Source organism: Pempheris klunzingeri, chromosome 21 (assembly GCF_042242105.1).
Source record: "Pempheris klunzingeri isolate RE-2024b chromosome 21, fPemKlu1.hap1, whole genome shotgun sequence".
Taxonomy (NCBI): Eukaryota; Metazoa; Chordata; class Actinopteri; order Acropomatiformes; family Pempheridae; genus Pempheris; species Pempheris klunzingeri.
In genome coordinates this window covers 15,509,618-15,524,316 of record NC_092032.1, presented here as the reverse complement: position 1 = coordinate 15,524,316, position 14,699 = coordinate 15,509,618, and the positions used below count along the sequence as shown (strand labels likewise).

The window sequence follows — 14,699 nt, the reverse complement described above, 5'->3', positions numbered from 1 at the left end:
ATTTGCTGTCATGTGCCTCACAAGTGAGTTACATAACAGAAAAGAGCAGAGAACACTGTGAGCATGTTGACTGCCTGTAGAAGTTTCCTTGAGCACAAAAACTGAGGTGCAAAGTATCATTCAAAACTCGTTCTCATAAAATTAAAAACCAAACTGCCTTTCTGTTTCCTTCCAACTATTAAACTATCATGCAATTAACCTTTATGTCTGTTCTGGACTATGGTGATATTCTGTACTATCATGCAGCCCCATCAACTCTTCAGAAGTATCAGTGGGCTACACTTTGACAAATGACAAATTCAGGACTCATCATTCTCTGGGAGGAGGTTGAATGGACATCCTTACAGTCAAGAACAGTCACCTCGTGTTTTTCATTCTCAAAACTCTTCTGTTGAAGTTTCCGGACTACCTCACATCTCTTCTCTCATTTAGATTCACTTGAAAAGAAAAATAATTAACAATACGTCTACCACAAGGACTAACCCGCTGTGATAAGTGAAGCAGTTTAAAAATCTACAGCAACATACAGTAAAGTCCTCAAAAATGATCAGAAATATACCTTTACTCAAAGACTAAAGGGTTATTATACTGTAGGCTGTTTTATAAGTTGTTCACCTTCTGTAACAACACAACTAAAACAGTAGCATTGTTGATAATAACCAGAGGAGTACTGGACATCCACAAATGTTTTAAGTGCCACGTTCCGTAACCTGAACACAGACGTGTTCAAACATTTAAAAAAATAAATAAAAATCAAAGGATTCTTCATTCGCCTCCATTCATGAAAAACTGCAATACAATTTTTATGGACAAACAATTACCTTTAATTGTAGAAAGAAAAAAGTGTTTACATGTCCCGGCAACTTCATGGAAGAAAAAACAAAAAAGGAGCTAAAGCAGGAAAATCTAAGTGTTTTACAACATTGGATTACAAAAATTTGAAACTTGCACAAACAAAAAAAAAGGAGTTTTCACAGATCACAAAGCAAAATCTGACATGTAAATATGTTTAATGAACCCCCCAACGGGGCGTTTAACATTAATATCAACAGCAATAAAAAAAGAAAATAAAATAAAAACATAATTACAAGTTTCAGAGGCCCACATTTCTAGCTGCAGTGACTGTGGCTGAAATGATTTAGGGCGACAGGTATTGGGATGGGTGCTGGTGAACCATTTCAGACACTTTATGCAGAGAGGTCACTGCTGTTGAAACGGTCTTGGTCGTACACCTCTGCAACAACTTTGCGACCCCCGAACCAGCGGTCGTTGAGGGCCTGAATAGCTTTGTTCATCTCTGAGGCCATGGAAAACTCTACAAAGATTTTGACAATGATATCTGCATCCTCCTCTTCTCCTTGCTTTTCCTGGTAAATGATGACTCTGTTGACAGAGCCAAACTTCCCGCACTCCTCCGTCACCTCGCCCTCCAGGTCGTCGTCGATGTCCTCTGGTCCCACCATATTTCGAAGCACCATCACCGTGGACTGGAGAGGAGCAAGTTTGGTGATTAACACAATCGTTCTGATAATATAAAAAACAGTAAATAGAGGCGGAACTCTACTTTATCCACCCCAAAATCTCACCTCTGATTTTCGGAGAAGTTTCTGCATCACCATATGTCTGGCACTGCTGCCCGAGATGCTCATGTGCTCTTGGTCACTCAGCATCTCCTGCCCCGTACCATCCTGCAGCATCTCCTCTTTCTCCTCTTTCCTCTCTTGTAGGTTGGAGGCACCAGCTTGATTAGACAGGACAGGCGGCGATGCGAGCACAGGGTTCACGAGACCGACCTGGGGAAGCACTGGTATGGGAGGACGCACTGGAGTCACACCTTTTAAGGAAAGGCAGGTAAACACACACATCCATAAAAACTGACAACAATTTGAACTGAATCATGAGGTAAAAAATGTGTATTTTTTGTTACATAATTGTTTAATGGCTTTCGACTTGCTACCAACTTCCATCCTGTAAGTTTTCACCTCCTTCGATGATTTGCAACACGCCTACTAAAATTATAAGCAGTATCACGTCGTCTGGGTGGATGTGCCAATTTACCAAGACACTGTATTTGTGATCCAAAGTGGTTCATCATTCAGCAATTTGTACCACAGAAATCACTCAGTGTCTTCAGATATAGCAGCAGTATAACAAGTTAAATATCTTCCATTTAATCGGGGGCTTAACTCCCAAAGCGTAATGCTTCCACAAAGGAGGTTATGTTTGCACCCAGTCCTCATTTTCAGTCGAGTTCTCCGTGACACTTTGGTAACATTTGGTGGACAGATGGGTCTTGGGGACTGTAAGTCATTACAGCCATCCAAAGATTGTGAGGATTACGACTGACTGAGCTTTTAACTAAAATGATGCAAACCGAGAACATATATTTTGACATATTTGTATTGAAAACTGAAAAAGGTGCTGTAGGTATGACGAGAGAAAAAAATACATCAGCGGCAGCGGCATCAGTTTACCTAAAAATTATATTCAAATATTATTCATTGCAAAATAAAACACTTTAGAAACATTCAACACAATAGGTTAAACCCTGGATAAGTGCACTGAGTGTAAAGGTTTCACAGAATTATTAAGCACAATTAAGACTTTGTTAATGCTGTTGTAAAAATGAGCACTCACTCATGTCTTGGTACACACCTGTGATGACCCCGGGCGCCTGGGCAGCCATAACAGCCTGAGGTATTCCCATTTGCTGACCGAGAAGTTGGGGCGCAGCTAACGCCCCCAGGACTGATGCGCCGGCTACAGCCTCCTTAAGAGAGGGGGGCCGAAGACATTAGGTAAGGGAAACACACAGAACACAGCACAAGGCAGCACAGTCAACGATCACACAGTTTGGCACAGAGTGAGCTCAGCCTGGCCTCTCTTCAGTAAATATCAGTCATCAATAATATTTCAGTGCAGATTTACTAACAAATCCATCTTTTCTTGGTAAGTCATAAATCTACAGCAGTAATATTAAGATTCTAATCATTACACATCCCATAAGGAACACAACTGTCACACTGAAAAATAGCTGTAAATGTGTTTGTGCTGACTAAGAGAGAAGACTCACCCCTTACACACCCAATCAGTGAATGGGAGGAGCTTTTATTAGTTACATCACTATACAACAATGAAATCATTAGAATCGGCTCTCAAATTGACACTGTGTCAGGGCAATTACTGTTTCTATGTGATCCCTACAAAACTGGCCTTCTCCCAGTCACCTCAATACAAATTCTATGCCCATATTATCTGTGCTTTTGGTGTCAATTCTAGCTAGATCTGGGTTATATTTACCTGGAAGGCCATTAAATCCCTTTGGAAGGGATTCATACTTGCCTGGGCCGTTATCTTAGCGGTGGCTGCCGCTGCAGCCACAGCTGCAGCAGGCGGCAGACCACCAGGGGTCGTGGGGGTCAGTAGGGGCATAGGTGGAGTCACTGCTTTGCCCACCCGCAGGTACTGACCCCCCAGGTCAAAGAGGTTCATAGAAGACACAGCGTCCAGGGCTGACTGAGGCTTTTCATACTCTGTAAGTGAATAAAGTAGTAGTCAATAGCAGAGCAACTTTAACACCAACAGCACGAGCGAACGACGACCCTCCAGCTCACCAATGAAGCCAAAGCCTCTGTGTCGCCCTGTGGTGGGGTCTCTGGCTAACGTGCAAGACTTGATCCTTCCGAAGGCCTCAAACACACTTTTGATGTCATCGTCTGACAGGTCAGGGTGGACGGATGCCACATAGATCCGGTTAAAGGCGCGCGCCTCCTCCGCCAGCTGGTCAATGATGGGTTGCGCCTGACCGATGTTACTTGGCCGCCCAACCTATAGTACAGATCATACCAGCAGGACTACTGAGTAGGGGGTTTATCGGACCAACCGAGAACGCAAAACTAAATCCCTGCAGATAACTTTCGGCAGCCACCGAGTTCAGCTGAGCCACTCTCTTCCTACAATCATGGCACAATGCTATTTTGTGGTTGTGCTAGAGTGCAAGTCCATTAATACACATGCACTCTTTATAAGATATAATAAAATGGTTCTGAGATCTGAAAAAGCACTGAATTCTTCTACCCTGTTATTCTATCACTTATACTAGCCACAACTAACTAGAAAACTCCATCTTTTCAAAGCATGACCAGAGCACTACACTGTGGGCAGTAGTTAGTCCTATGGAGATCACTGTCACTTTTCAGAACCATCTCACTTTAAATGACCGAATATTAAAAGCAGTCTGACTATGAACCGATCAAACGATACTTTGCTGATTTTCACTTTGTATCATTACTATGTGGTTAGTATATGCAAAGGAACAGTGTTTAAATGACCACCAGATGGTGCATTTTGTGTCATCTGGCAGATAACAAGCTGGACGACAAACAGGGATGTGAGGCTGCAGGCAACTCTGAGGGAAGTTACATCGCGCATTTGCATGAAATATCCACATTTTAATTTTACAAAGCTAATCAAAAATCGGCAAAGTATGCCAACATTTCCGAACTCCCTGACATATAATAAAACTATCCATTTATGTGGTACAATATATCACTTAATTTACAATGCAATTAAAAAGCTAGTTGTACAAATAACCGACACTATCAAACAAGGACCTGCAACTTAATTTCAAAACACCAGATTTGTGTAGTGTGACGAGCTGAGCTAGTGGCAACACCGAGAGAGGAATTCAGTGTCTCATGCTATGGCTACGCACTCTGACAACTTCCTCTCTTTTGCAAGAGACTTGAACTCCCTACATAAGACGAGCATTTAAATGGGACTGGGATCTGTACTACAGATGGGGCGGCCAAGCAACACCAACCAGGCGCAGCCCATCATCAGCACACCTTGGACGTAGTGACGCCACGCACCGCCGGGCATCTTACTGGAACTGGTCACTAAAATAGCTTTGATGATATCATGGAAGCATAACACACAACACAAGCAGGCAGAACACTAAACACACACACAACACACGCACCTGGAAACCAACAGACACAGACAAAGAGAGAAAAGTTAGTCACATGAGTCATTTTACTCGTATCACAAAAGCAGATAATTTACAAATCGATTCAGTATCCCAAACGCCAGCAAATAATCAAAATACGCATTTAATCAAACTACACCAAAAATATACAAAAAAAGCCATATTACATCGTTTCCCTTCATCCATGTATTCCTAAGACCTTGAGTGTCATTTCTCAAGACAACTCACCTTAATGTTTCGCCCCCCCAACATGACTGAGTTCATCTGCTCCAGAGCCAGCTGAGCAGCCTCTGGCACATCATACTCCACAAAGGCAAACCCCTGCACAGGTGAACAAAATGCAACATAGAACATAAATTAACACTGAAGAAAAATGAAGGTGGAAGAGCATAATTTATACCAGGTTCAATACTTTGTAAGGGACACTGACCTTGTGTTTCATCGTAACAGAATCCCAAGACATGTCAATGCTCTTGATTGGGCCGAAAGGGGCAAAGGCCTGTCTGATGGTGTCCTCACCAAGTTCATAGTATATGGAGCCTACATACACCCGACACATGATGGCTAGAGCACGTTGCCGCTGAGCTGCCACCTGCCAACCAGGGAAAACAACATATGATAAGCATTAGAGAGTAAAAGAAAGGAAAAACAAAACACACACACACACACACACTACTAATAAATGTGTATTTTCTATTGTGCTTGCTTTCCCCAAAAATAGTTAGAGGCCAATTCCAAGTTAGGGGGTCTGGACAGGTAAATAGGGTAATAATGGGATACTGTAATCAATGCACAGAACTTTGTGAAAAATGCTTACATGTATAACAGTTATAAAATGTTGATGTCACCACTTGTAATTACAATATGGCCTCAATTCTGTTACTATTGAACAGACATATGGAGGAAAACACACTGGGGTGATTGACATGCACAGCCCTCACAAATATTTGGCTTCAGTAACTGACCTGTAGTCCGGGGATGCAAGTAAGGTAACAAAAGTAATCGTGGAGTTCAAACGAAATCCATACAAAGTCTTGATGAAAGCATTTCAAACTTTCTTCTCAAGTCTAAGGGGAGTGATGGCTTAACCACCAAAAGTTGCTGTGTTTTACTGATGCCTTTAATTCAGTCTGCTTCAGCTAATTTCATTCTATTACCAACAAAATATAACATGTGCCTAATTTATGACATAATGGAAAGTTGGCTTTTTCACTGACAGAAAAAAACTTTGAGGTGGCCAAAAAGATCCCTGTACCAGCAGTTCTCTCATTTTGGTCCATTAAAGGGATTGCTATCCCTCTTTCGTCCCCTGCCAATAACTTTGTTTTCTTAAAACGAGCAAATGCATATTTTTCAAAGAGAAGTGACTTTTCTCACAGTTGTCAACCCTTTATAAAGTCCTCTAAAAAGCCTGTTAACAGCCAAAGAGCATTGGCTATTTCCTTGTTGAAAATATTAATGTAAATTATCCCATTGCGACTTACAACAGACAACAAGTGCTTCAACAATTAACAGTCATCTCACAAAAGATTACAGACATGGTCGCAGGTACACTAGCAGTAGAAAGCCATGTTTTCTTACAAAATATGCATTATTTGGTTAGATAAAAAGGCAGGGATTGTTGCCAAGGCAACCAGTAAAAGAAGGGTAACAGTCCTTTTCCATTGGGAATGCGCACAGAAAAAAAATTTAATAATCTATTGACCGATTGTAAAGGTGAGAGAGGATCTCCAAAGCCCATTGTCACTGCTGCCATCTGAAAGACAGTAAAGATGAAAAAAGTGCTGAAAAGTAGGTTAGATATCCCTTAGCTTTGTTTTTTCAAAACTGTCATTGCTTTGCTAGATAGACAAAAGCGGTTAGGCTAACACTATATTCAGACACTCCCTCTAAACAACATACAGTTTGGGGAGTTGCCTCCCCTATCTAAAAACACAAATCACCACACAGCATAAACATAAACAAGTCCCCTTTAAAATGCAAAGCATTTAACATGACAACCAATGCCTTCATGACGATCTCCATCTGAAAAAGAACAGAGGCAAAAGCAAGGGCACATGGTCTACACATGTGGTCTTTTTCACAGCATGGTGGAGAAGGGAGTAAGACTTCCAGGAGAGCTTTACCAACACAGACATCCGAGTCGATGATGTCTGAGTTACTAATGTACGAAAAGGCAAAGATATTTTGTCTAGAATCAAGACTCACAGGCGACACGAGCATTACAAACTTTTTATTTGGCAGAGTCCCAAATTTTTTTTACACATCTCACCTGCAGGTTGGTGAGCTGTTGTTGCTGATGGGCGATGGTCTGCTTCACCAACACACTCTTAATGCTTTGTTCCATGGCATACTTCTTTGCCTGGAAACAAAGAAAAGACATCACACAGAAATTCCACCAAAGAACTAACACTTGCTATACCATTTTTTTTTTTTTTTTTTTTAAATCAAGAATCCAGTTTCTAAAGTGAACACAAATGCATTGATTTACTTTTACCAAACAAACTTACACCGGTAATAACATTATTACTAAAGTGCATTTGGACAGATGCTGTATATCAGTGGTTTCCTACCCTCTGAAGTGCCTCCTGCTGCTCTGGGGTGAGAGGCGGGAGGCCAAGCTTGGAGCCTGTGCCCTGTCCATTCTCCATCGTCAGAGCTTCACCTCCCTGCAATTGAGAAACAGCAATTTATAGACAGAAATGATCAAAAACTGGGAGCTGAGTCTGTAACATATACATCTGCTTGTGTGAACACCCATAACTACGTTTTCCCAGAAAGAAAATTCCTTCTTTATAATCAGAAGTCACATCACCTATCACAGCACAGGTTATCATTTAAATATGCTAGCATATACAGTACATACTACCGGATTTAAACCAGGTGGGACCGGACGAACTCCTTACCTACGCAACCCGCTAATCGCTGGGTCCACCAGACTGAGGCAGGAAAGCCCCCAAGGGGAAGAGGACTGGCGGGGAAGCTTTAACAATTCAACAAATTCTAGGGGAAATAAAAAATGCCTTCAGACTAGCAATAATATAAACAGGCAGCTAGCATTGTTTTACACTGCAATCTACATATAGCCAGTCCGTCTTTCCTTAGATTTCAGTCAGCTAACGTTAGCATAATGCATATGAATGCTAACGAGTTTCATCCTTACATACGATAACGTGGTAAAGTTGCATTACCGTGCTAAGATTAAACCTTAGCCGAAAACGAATTGAGCTAAAGTCGATGTGGACTACTTGGTTATTACACCTCGACGATCTTATCTGCATATTTGTTATAAAAAAGCACTCCATGTTTAGCGAGGCCTAGTTTCCATTTCGCTTACGACAACGTTACCTTTGTTGCTAGCAAGGAGCTAGCTACTATTAGCTAGCCAATGCTAAACAGTCATTTCTATGGCGCGCGAAGTAAGCTCTGTTTTCCCCGTGCGATATAATGTTAGTTTACAGGATAATTACTAAAATCAACTCTACCAGACATCACGTACTACCTGCGCAACCGCCACAATAGCTGAAAAACGCTAATGTGTCTTTTAATCAAGGAATTTATTTACCGCAGTCTCCGTAACCGCCATGAAGCACACCTTCTTGGAAAGGCCCGCACACCACAACACTCGCGAGATTTTGGCGGTTTCAACCAATGTTATCGCGATGGTCGAAATCTCGCGATGACAGGGAGCGAGGGAATAGGTCAGATGTGCAATACGTCATCATACATAGACCATAACAGCATCCTCACTTAAACAAGCCTATTTTAATTAACAACGTTATGTCAGAGAGATGCTGTGGAGTTGGCTGCACCAGGAGTTAATCCCACATTGCTGATCTCTGATTTGTTCCCCCGCCATGTCCTGAAAAACATCCTGATAGAAGGGTTTTATGGCTCCAAGCTACATGCTAACGTGGAACGAGTCACCTGTGTTTCTTGACCCTGAACCAGCTTGGCTTATTTAAAGGGCGCAAAGCCAAACCAAATTTACAAGCACGAATGTAATATTAACAGCTGTAGACTAATATTAGTAGCACAGATGCTTTAAACCATTAACACATGCCAGGACAGGACAATGGCAGAGAGCCTGAGGTCGAGGTTGCTAATAATTGCCAGGTAGGACACTGATGGAGTTACTACTGACAAGTAATTATCATTTTAATTCTTGTTATTCATCCATGATTCAAGTGTTTATTTCATCATTATGATTTGTATTACCACAACACTGCAGATGCCTACAAAATAAAAATAATACTGGCTTGCTGATTGTGTTAATGTGAATATATATTCATATTACTGGGATATGTGTCACAGTGGAGAACTCAGAAGGACAGACATTAAATTATAATCCTAAAAATAAATAATTTCAGACACAACCAACATGTCACATTTTGTTTATTGTCATGTATTTAATTGCAGTAGCTACAATATTTAACAAAGGTTTAAGTAGAACACATCCAAAGGCAAGTTTCATTCAACAGATTCACGGGGGGAAAAAAAGTCATTTGACATAAAATAAGACTGATATGAATGTTGTTCTTTTCATGTCCGCACAGTCTAAACATTCATTTTCTTGGTCAGGTCCCCTCCGGAACTGAACTGTGACTGACAAAGGCAAAATGCAAAGTTTTGAATGGTTGCAGGCTATTCAGACATGCAGCTTACTAGATCAGATGAGAGCAATAGTGGCACTGCTTTGCATTGACGTTTCCGTCTAAAAGTAAACCCCTTTAATAGCCACAAACAAATATGTACACCACAGCCTCTAGTGGGTGAATGCCTGGGAGAATTCAGGGCTCCTGTCTTCAGAGACATTGATAAGAAGGCTTGACACAGAGTAGAGTAAATACTGTAAGCAATGACTGTACAGCAGTGTAACTGTTATGAGACCCTGACCTTACAGACCCGGGAAATAAATGAAGCAGAGATAAGTGAGTCTGACAAACAAGAGTGCATAGCTGAAGACAATCAGACAATTCACTTTTGTTTTTTGCTGTCCGGTTTTGTTAAGGAAAAATCCACCCAAACGTTACTCCTAACCAGTGCCAAGATTGGGTTCTTGACAAAAAAAACTGGCAGAGCTGAAGGAATGTATTCTATTTCAGTGTTTGTGTGGGCTGCAGTGCAATCAATTCAGAGTTCTCTCTGATACTGTATGAAATAAAACTACAGTGGACCTGATTCTGGGAAATGGACGTGTTCAAAGCAAAATAGAGATTCTTTTTTTTTTTTTCACCTGCAACCCATGGAGCATTGTTATTGATTACAAAAATGTCGACTAACAAAACCATACATCCGTAGAGATTTTTGGGTAGATTTTTACTTTTAAAAAACCTCTAGACGCACCCACAAAACAAACTGTGCGTTATAAAATATCAGATGGTTCGGGAGGTACGGCAAAAATAAGTACAGCACTAATATTTATCAACAATATGGTATTTTTTATTAACAAGTCTTAAGTCACCAACACCTTTCCCCCCATTTATATAGGACTATGATTTTAGTTTCCCATGATGCATTCCAACTTTTGTACATGAGCTGCAGCTCTTTCTAAACCAATACTGACTGCAGCAAAGAGCATTATCGTCTGATCATTACGTCAAATATACAGTGGCTGTGGCTCTTTAAGGAGCTGCCATTTCTGGGTGTTGAGTTCATCTTTGCATTCTCGCAGGCTGACTGCGTGGACTCGTGATAAGAGATGGGAACTCGCCCCAAAGCATCTGGTTTTAAAACTGTAAAAGTCAGCCTGTGAGAGCTAAAGTCCAAATTTGTACGTTGGGTACGATGCCATTTCATTAGGATTTTTCACCCAAAGTACGTTGCCATATCAGGCACTTTGCAAGTCTTTGGCTTTCAGAACACTTTCACAGGGAAAACCCTTAAGAGCACTACAGGCTAAAAGAGAGGCATCATCTCATTGCTCGTTACTACATTTAGGCATGGTGTGTTTAGCTCTGGGAGCATTAGCCTATAATCCACGAGTGCAGTGAGGTGTGTTAACTTTGCAGGTCATAAAACGTAAAGCAAACAAAAAAAGAAAAAAACCCAGCTTGTGCAAAGCTTCTATTGTTCACAGTTAAACACAAATAAATAAGTCAACTGAATGAGTATTAACAGTGCATGTTGGATGGAATATTAAATTCCTTAAACGGCAATAAACTGAAGGTTCTGGCTTACAGGGGAGAGAGGCTTCAGTAAAACACTTTGTTTAGAATTCAGAGTAAATAATCACTAATCAAAGTGGACACTGGAGTGCAAATGAGGCTTATGAGCAATAAAACGTCCTCCTGAAAACATAGCTGCTGCATTTGTAAGTAAAACATATCTGTTCTGAATAGTGGCATTATGGAAAACCTAAGCTGTCAAGATTTCTTAAGGCATGGTAGCCCTTTTAGGCAGGGAGTTTGTCAATCTTCCACTGCTTTGTGGGATTGCTGGACACAGCCATGATGCCTCCGGACCTCCAACCAGAGGTGCCTTCGGTTCCTTGCTCAGAGCTGGCGTTTCCTCCGTCTCTCTGGGATGATTTATTGACTGTCAAGGCTCAGCATCCGTCTGTATTTGTCCCCCTTTTTATCCCCAGCTGGGTCAGCTCCCTCAGCTCCCTCCGCTCCCGGCTGTGTGATCCTGCCCGCTGCCCTCTCCCTTTCTTGATCCGTGTGGTCAACGCCCAGGCCCCTCTGTCTGGGCCAGCCGCTGTCGTGACCCCTCCTCACTGTGCGCTTCCAGAGGCGAGCGCTCGGACCCGGTGACGGCTGATGGCGTCCTCCAGGAACCCTGCTACCTTCTCACTGTCATCCTGCAGGGCACACAGGAGATTTTTAGGACTAGATATGAAATCCCCATACTACTTAATGACTTCCAGTTTTGTTTAAAAATGTAAAAACAGGAACATTTCTCTATTATTGTTATGCAAGATCAGAAATAAAGACGCCGTTACCTCATTTATGAAGGCGTAGTGAACAAGTTCACTGGCGAGGTCTTTGGAGGTGTCAGCTGAAAGTTTCACATGAAAATATTAAATATACAGATTCACAAAAATCTGAAGTATGGTGATTTTTTTTCCAATTTTTTTATTGTCAACGCATCCCATAAAAAAGACCAAAACCAACAGTGAATTGAGCCAACTAACAAGTATTGTCCATGCATCCAAACATACAGATTCTTCTGTGCTGAGTTCCATTTTGTCCAACAACTATTAACAACACACCAATAAGCCACAGTGTTGCACTAGTTGGCACGTTTCTTAATTTGTTTCTTAATTTCCATAAAAATGGGCAATGTAGTTTAATTTCAATCACCAGAAAACCAAATCCACCACTAAAAATGCAGTGTTTACTTCCGTTTAGGTGTTTTTTGTAAATACTGTGTGCCTTTAAAAAATGTAAGTATAGATTCATGACCCATTTTTTAAGGATTTCTTATTGGGAACCATTAGGCATGGGGCTGAGAGCCATAGAAAGGAAGCCAGAAACATGAGTCAGACGTTTTGGTGGTTTTGGTCTTCTCATGGAATTTGCAGACAATAAACAGTGAACAATGCTAACCTTATCCTCACTTACTTGGAAGGATGTCACAGCTAAGCTGCCTATGGAGTTTGTCATCCATCTTCAGAAACAAAGAGAGCTGGGGAGAGACCAAAAAGTCATATATAAAATTAAACTGGATTTATGTTTAACCACAAGAACTGACTGAACTTCTGAAATAAGTGTTGTTTTCCATTGGTACAAAGCTGTTACTGGCAAAAAGATCAATATGCTTGGTTACTAAGGAGCCCGACAAAAGAGTTTATACTAAAATGGGCAAAGTACCTGTAATACTATGTGACTCACATGAGTTTTGGTCCCTTCTTCATTTGACTCCAAATTACAGTGCATCTGAACAACCTACAATACAAACAGACAGAAACAGTCAGAGAGCAATAAACACAGCAAAATGATCTTTAATGTGTTGTCCGTGTTAATAAACAAGCAAAATGATGATTGTACACAAACACGTGTAGGTCCTGTTATATATTTTATGCAAGAAACTCACTCAACAATACTTTGCTGACATCTTTTGCAGCAATACATTTTTAATGTAGAGACAATCAGTGATTGACAACACCTATTTGAGGGCGTCTGAAAGCCTTACCTTCCGTGTCTCTGTCTCCTGCGGTTCAGGAGTCGGCGTCTTGACTGTCTCAACCTGCTCCTGAGACAAGGAGAGGGCGCGGGGGACGGGGTGAGGCCGAGTTGAGGCGAAGTTCATCAAGGGATAAATCCCATTCCTGAACAGAGGGGAGGATAAAATGTTGAGCTTCATGCTGCAGTGCACTGATGCAACACGAGTCATGCAGTGTAGTGTAGTACCACTCACTTGACATCTTCCAGAAACTTGTCAAGTTCCAAAGGGGACACATGGGAATATCTGTAGGACAGAGGAGCACAGTGAGTGTTGTGCCTGACATGTCACACGATATTCGCCAAAGATACGGGGGGGGGCTTGTGTGATTTTACTTGAGCTGAACTCCCTGTCTGTCTTCATGTTTAATCTCAGCCATGACAGCGTTGGGGTCAAAGGACTTGGTTTTCTCCTCCACACAGTTTTCTGGAAGCAAGTCTGTAGATGCAACACAAGGTTGGACATTAGTAAACTCATTTAACAGAGTAAATTCTCTTTTGTTTTCAATATATACTCAAAAATACAGCAGATATGTCCTTTCAGCTTAAATTACTCATCTGTTTGCTAAAGATAGAAAATATCTTGTTTAACCTGAAACAGAAAAAACCTAAACCTAAAACCTGCCTGGTAAAGACTTGGAATTAATAAAATTGATCCATTTCATGCGAGTAACAAGTAAATATCTGCGAGACAAGTGAATTTGGTGTGGCAAGGCTGGCGTGAGGAGGAGAGAAACTCACACTGGTTGTTGATGAGGCAGTGGGCGGCGAGCAGTTTGAGGGAGTGGACCTCGAACAAGACTCGGTGGAACAGAAGGTCGTGAGCCGTAGGACGGAGCTTGGCTTCGTGACGCAAACAAGACTGGGTGAACTCCTGCAGAAAAGCAACGAGACGCTCAGTCTAACACATAACTATACTAGTGTACAGTATGACCCAGTTTTTAGAGCATCACTCTGTCTTCTGGATCTGATTCCTGGCTTGTTTGACTGAAACATTCACTCTGAAACTGCAAAAAGTCTCTGCATGTAGTATGACACAAGCCTAGAAGCAAGGTGGCATGTGTAGGCGAGTTTTCACTGAGTAGTGTGGGACAGTTTGTCTTTATCACCAGGTTTTCTTGGGTGCACTGCTGTATATTTAGGACATGGAGTATTTTTGAGACTCACTCTCATGAGAGGGTCTTCTAGAGATTGACCCGCATTGACGATGGCCTCCTTGGACACAGCCGTATCTCCATTGGCCTGGATCTCCAGTACTGCCATCTAGGGGTACAAATAATCTGTTAACATAATCACACATAAGAACACACAGAGAGAGGGGACTGTCACAGGTCTGTTTCTCTCACCTCTAGAGCACAGATGCCAAAGGAGAAAATGTCTATGGCATAATCATCCTCGCCAGCTAGAAAGAGAAAAGGAGGAGCACAGATGAGGGTGGTGAGACACATATACAGATAACTTTAAGGAAAGTCTATTTGAAAATGGAAATGAAGTCATTATCTAGTCTTTGCACACAGTGAGGTAGCTTGTGTAGGTCAGATTGAGCC

General features: G+C 41.6%; 2 protein-coding genes across 8 annotated transcripts in view; both read right to left on the bottom strand.

Moving 5' to 3' along the window:
* Window positions 1-749: 749 nt before the first annotated feature.
* Window positions 750-8,604, bottom strand: LOC139220781 (poly(U)-binding-splicing factor PUF60-like). Of its 7 annotated transcripts, XM_070852621.1 has the most exons (12): window positions 8,553-8,603; window positions 7,894-7,990; window positions 7,561-7,656; window positions 7,260-7,349; window positions 6,693-6,743; window positions 5,418-5,579; window positions 5,216-5,308; window positions 3,615-3,828; window positions 3,301-3,533; window positions 2,638-2,770; window positions 1,587-1,834; window positions 750-1,487 (listed from the first exon to the last, which is right to left on the bottom strand). In XM_070852621.1, the coding sequence occupies exons 3-12, from the start codon at window positions 7,636-7,638 to the stop codon at window positions 1,188-1,190; spliced, it is 1,602 nt and encodes a 533-aa protein (XP_070708722.1). In that variant the 5' UTR covers window positions 7,639-7,656; window positions 7,894-7,990; window positions 8,553-8,603; the 3' UTR covers window positions 750-1,187. The 7 variants fall into 7 exon arrangements, with proteins under 7 accessions (XP_070708722.1, XP_070708720.1, XP_070708721.1 ...); XM_070852619.1 differs by lacking the exon at window positions 7,894-7,990 and having other exon boundaries at window positions 8,553-8,604; XM_070852620.1 differs by lacking the exon at window positions 7,894-7,990 and having other exon boundaries at window positions 2,656-2,770; window positions 8,553-8,604.
* A 761-nt stretch (window positions 8,605-9,365) lies between these two features.
* The window catches only part of nrbp2b (nuclear receptor binding protein 2b), a 33,564-nt gene continuing 28,230 nt past the window's right edge, over window positions 9,366-14,699 (bottom strand). Inside the window, exons 9-18 of the mRNA XM_070852730.1 lie at window positions 14,499-14,554; window positions 14,320-14,415; window positions 13,894-14,026; window positions 13,489-13,591; window positions 13,349-13,399; window positions 13,124-13,259; window positions 12,823-12,876; window positions 12,553-12,616; window positions 11,931-11,986; window positions 9,366-11,789 (exon numbers count right to left, since the gene is read on the bottom strand). Of these exons, the coding sequence (XP_070708831.1) occupies window positions 11,703-11,789; window positions 11,931-11,986; window positions 12,553-12,616; window positions 12,823-12,876; window positions 13,124-13,259; window positions 13,349-13,399; window positions 13,489-13,591; window positions 13,894-14,026; window positions 14,320-14,415; window positions 14,499-14,554 (836 nt within the window). The 3' untranslated portion in view covers window positions 9,366-11,702. The remainder of the gene's footprint in view (window positions 11,790-11,930; window positions 11,987-12,552; window positions 12,617-12,822; window positions 12,877-13,123; window positions 13,260-13,348; window positions 13,400-13,488; window positions 13,592-13,893; window positions 14,027-14,319; window positions 14,416-14,498; window positions 14,555-14,699) is intronic.

Excerpts from the sequence above, each read along its gene's own strand:
- LOC139220781 (XM_070852619.1), bottom strand. The coding sequence starts at position 8,573 with ATGGCGGTTACGGAGACTGCG. Across the intron at positions 3,829-5,215 it reads TGGGGGGGCGAAACATTAAG|GTTGGGCGGCCAAGTAACAT; the intron begins GTGAGTTGTCTT and ends TCTGTACTATAG. Across the intron at positions 3,534-3,614 it reads CAGAGGCTTTGGCTTCATTG|AGTATGAAAAGCCTCAGTCA; the intron begins GTGAGCTGGAGG and ends ATTCACTTACAG.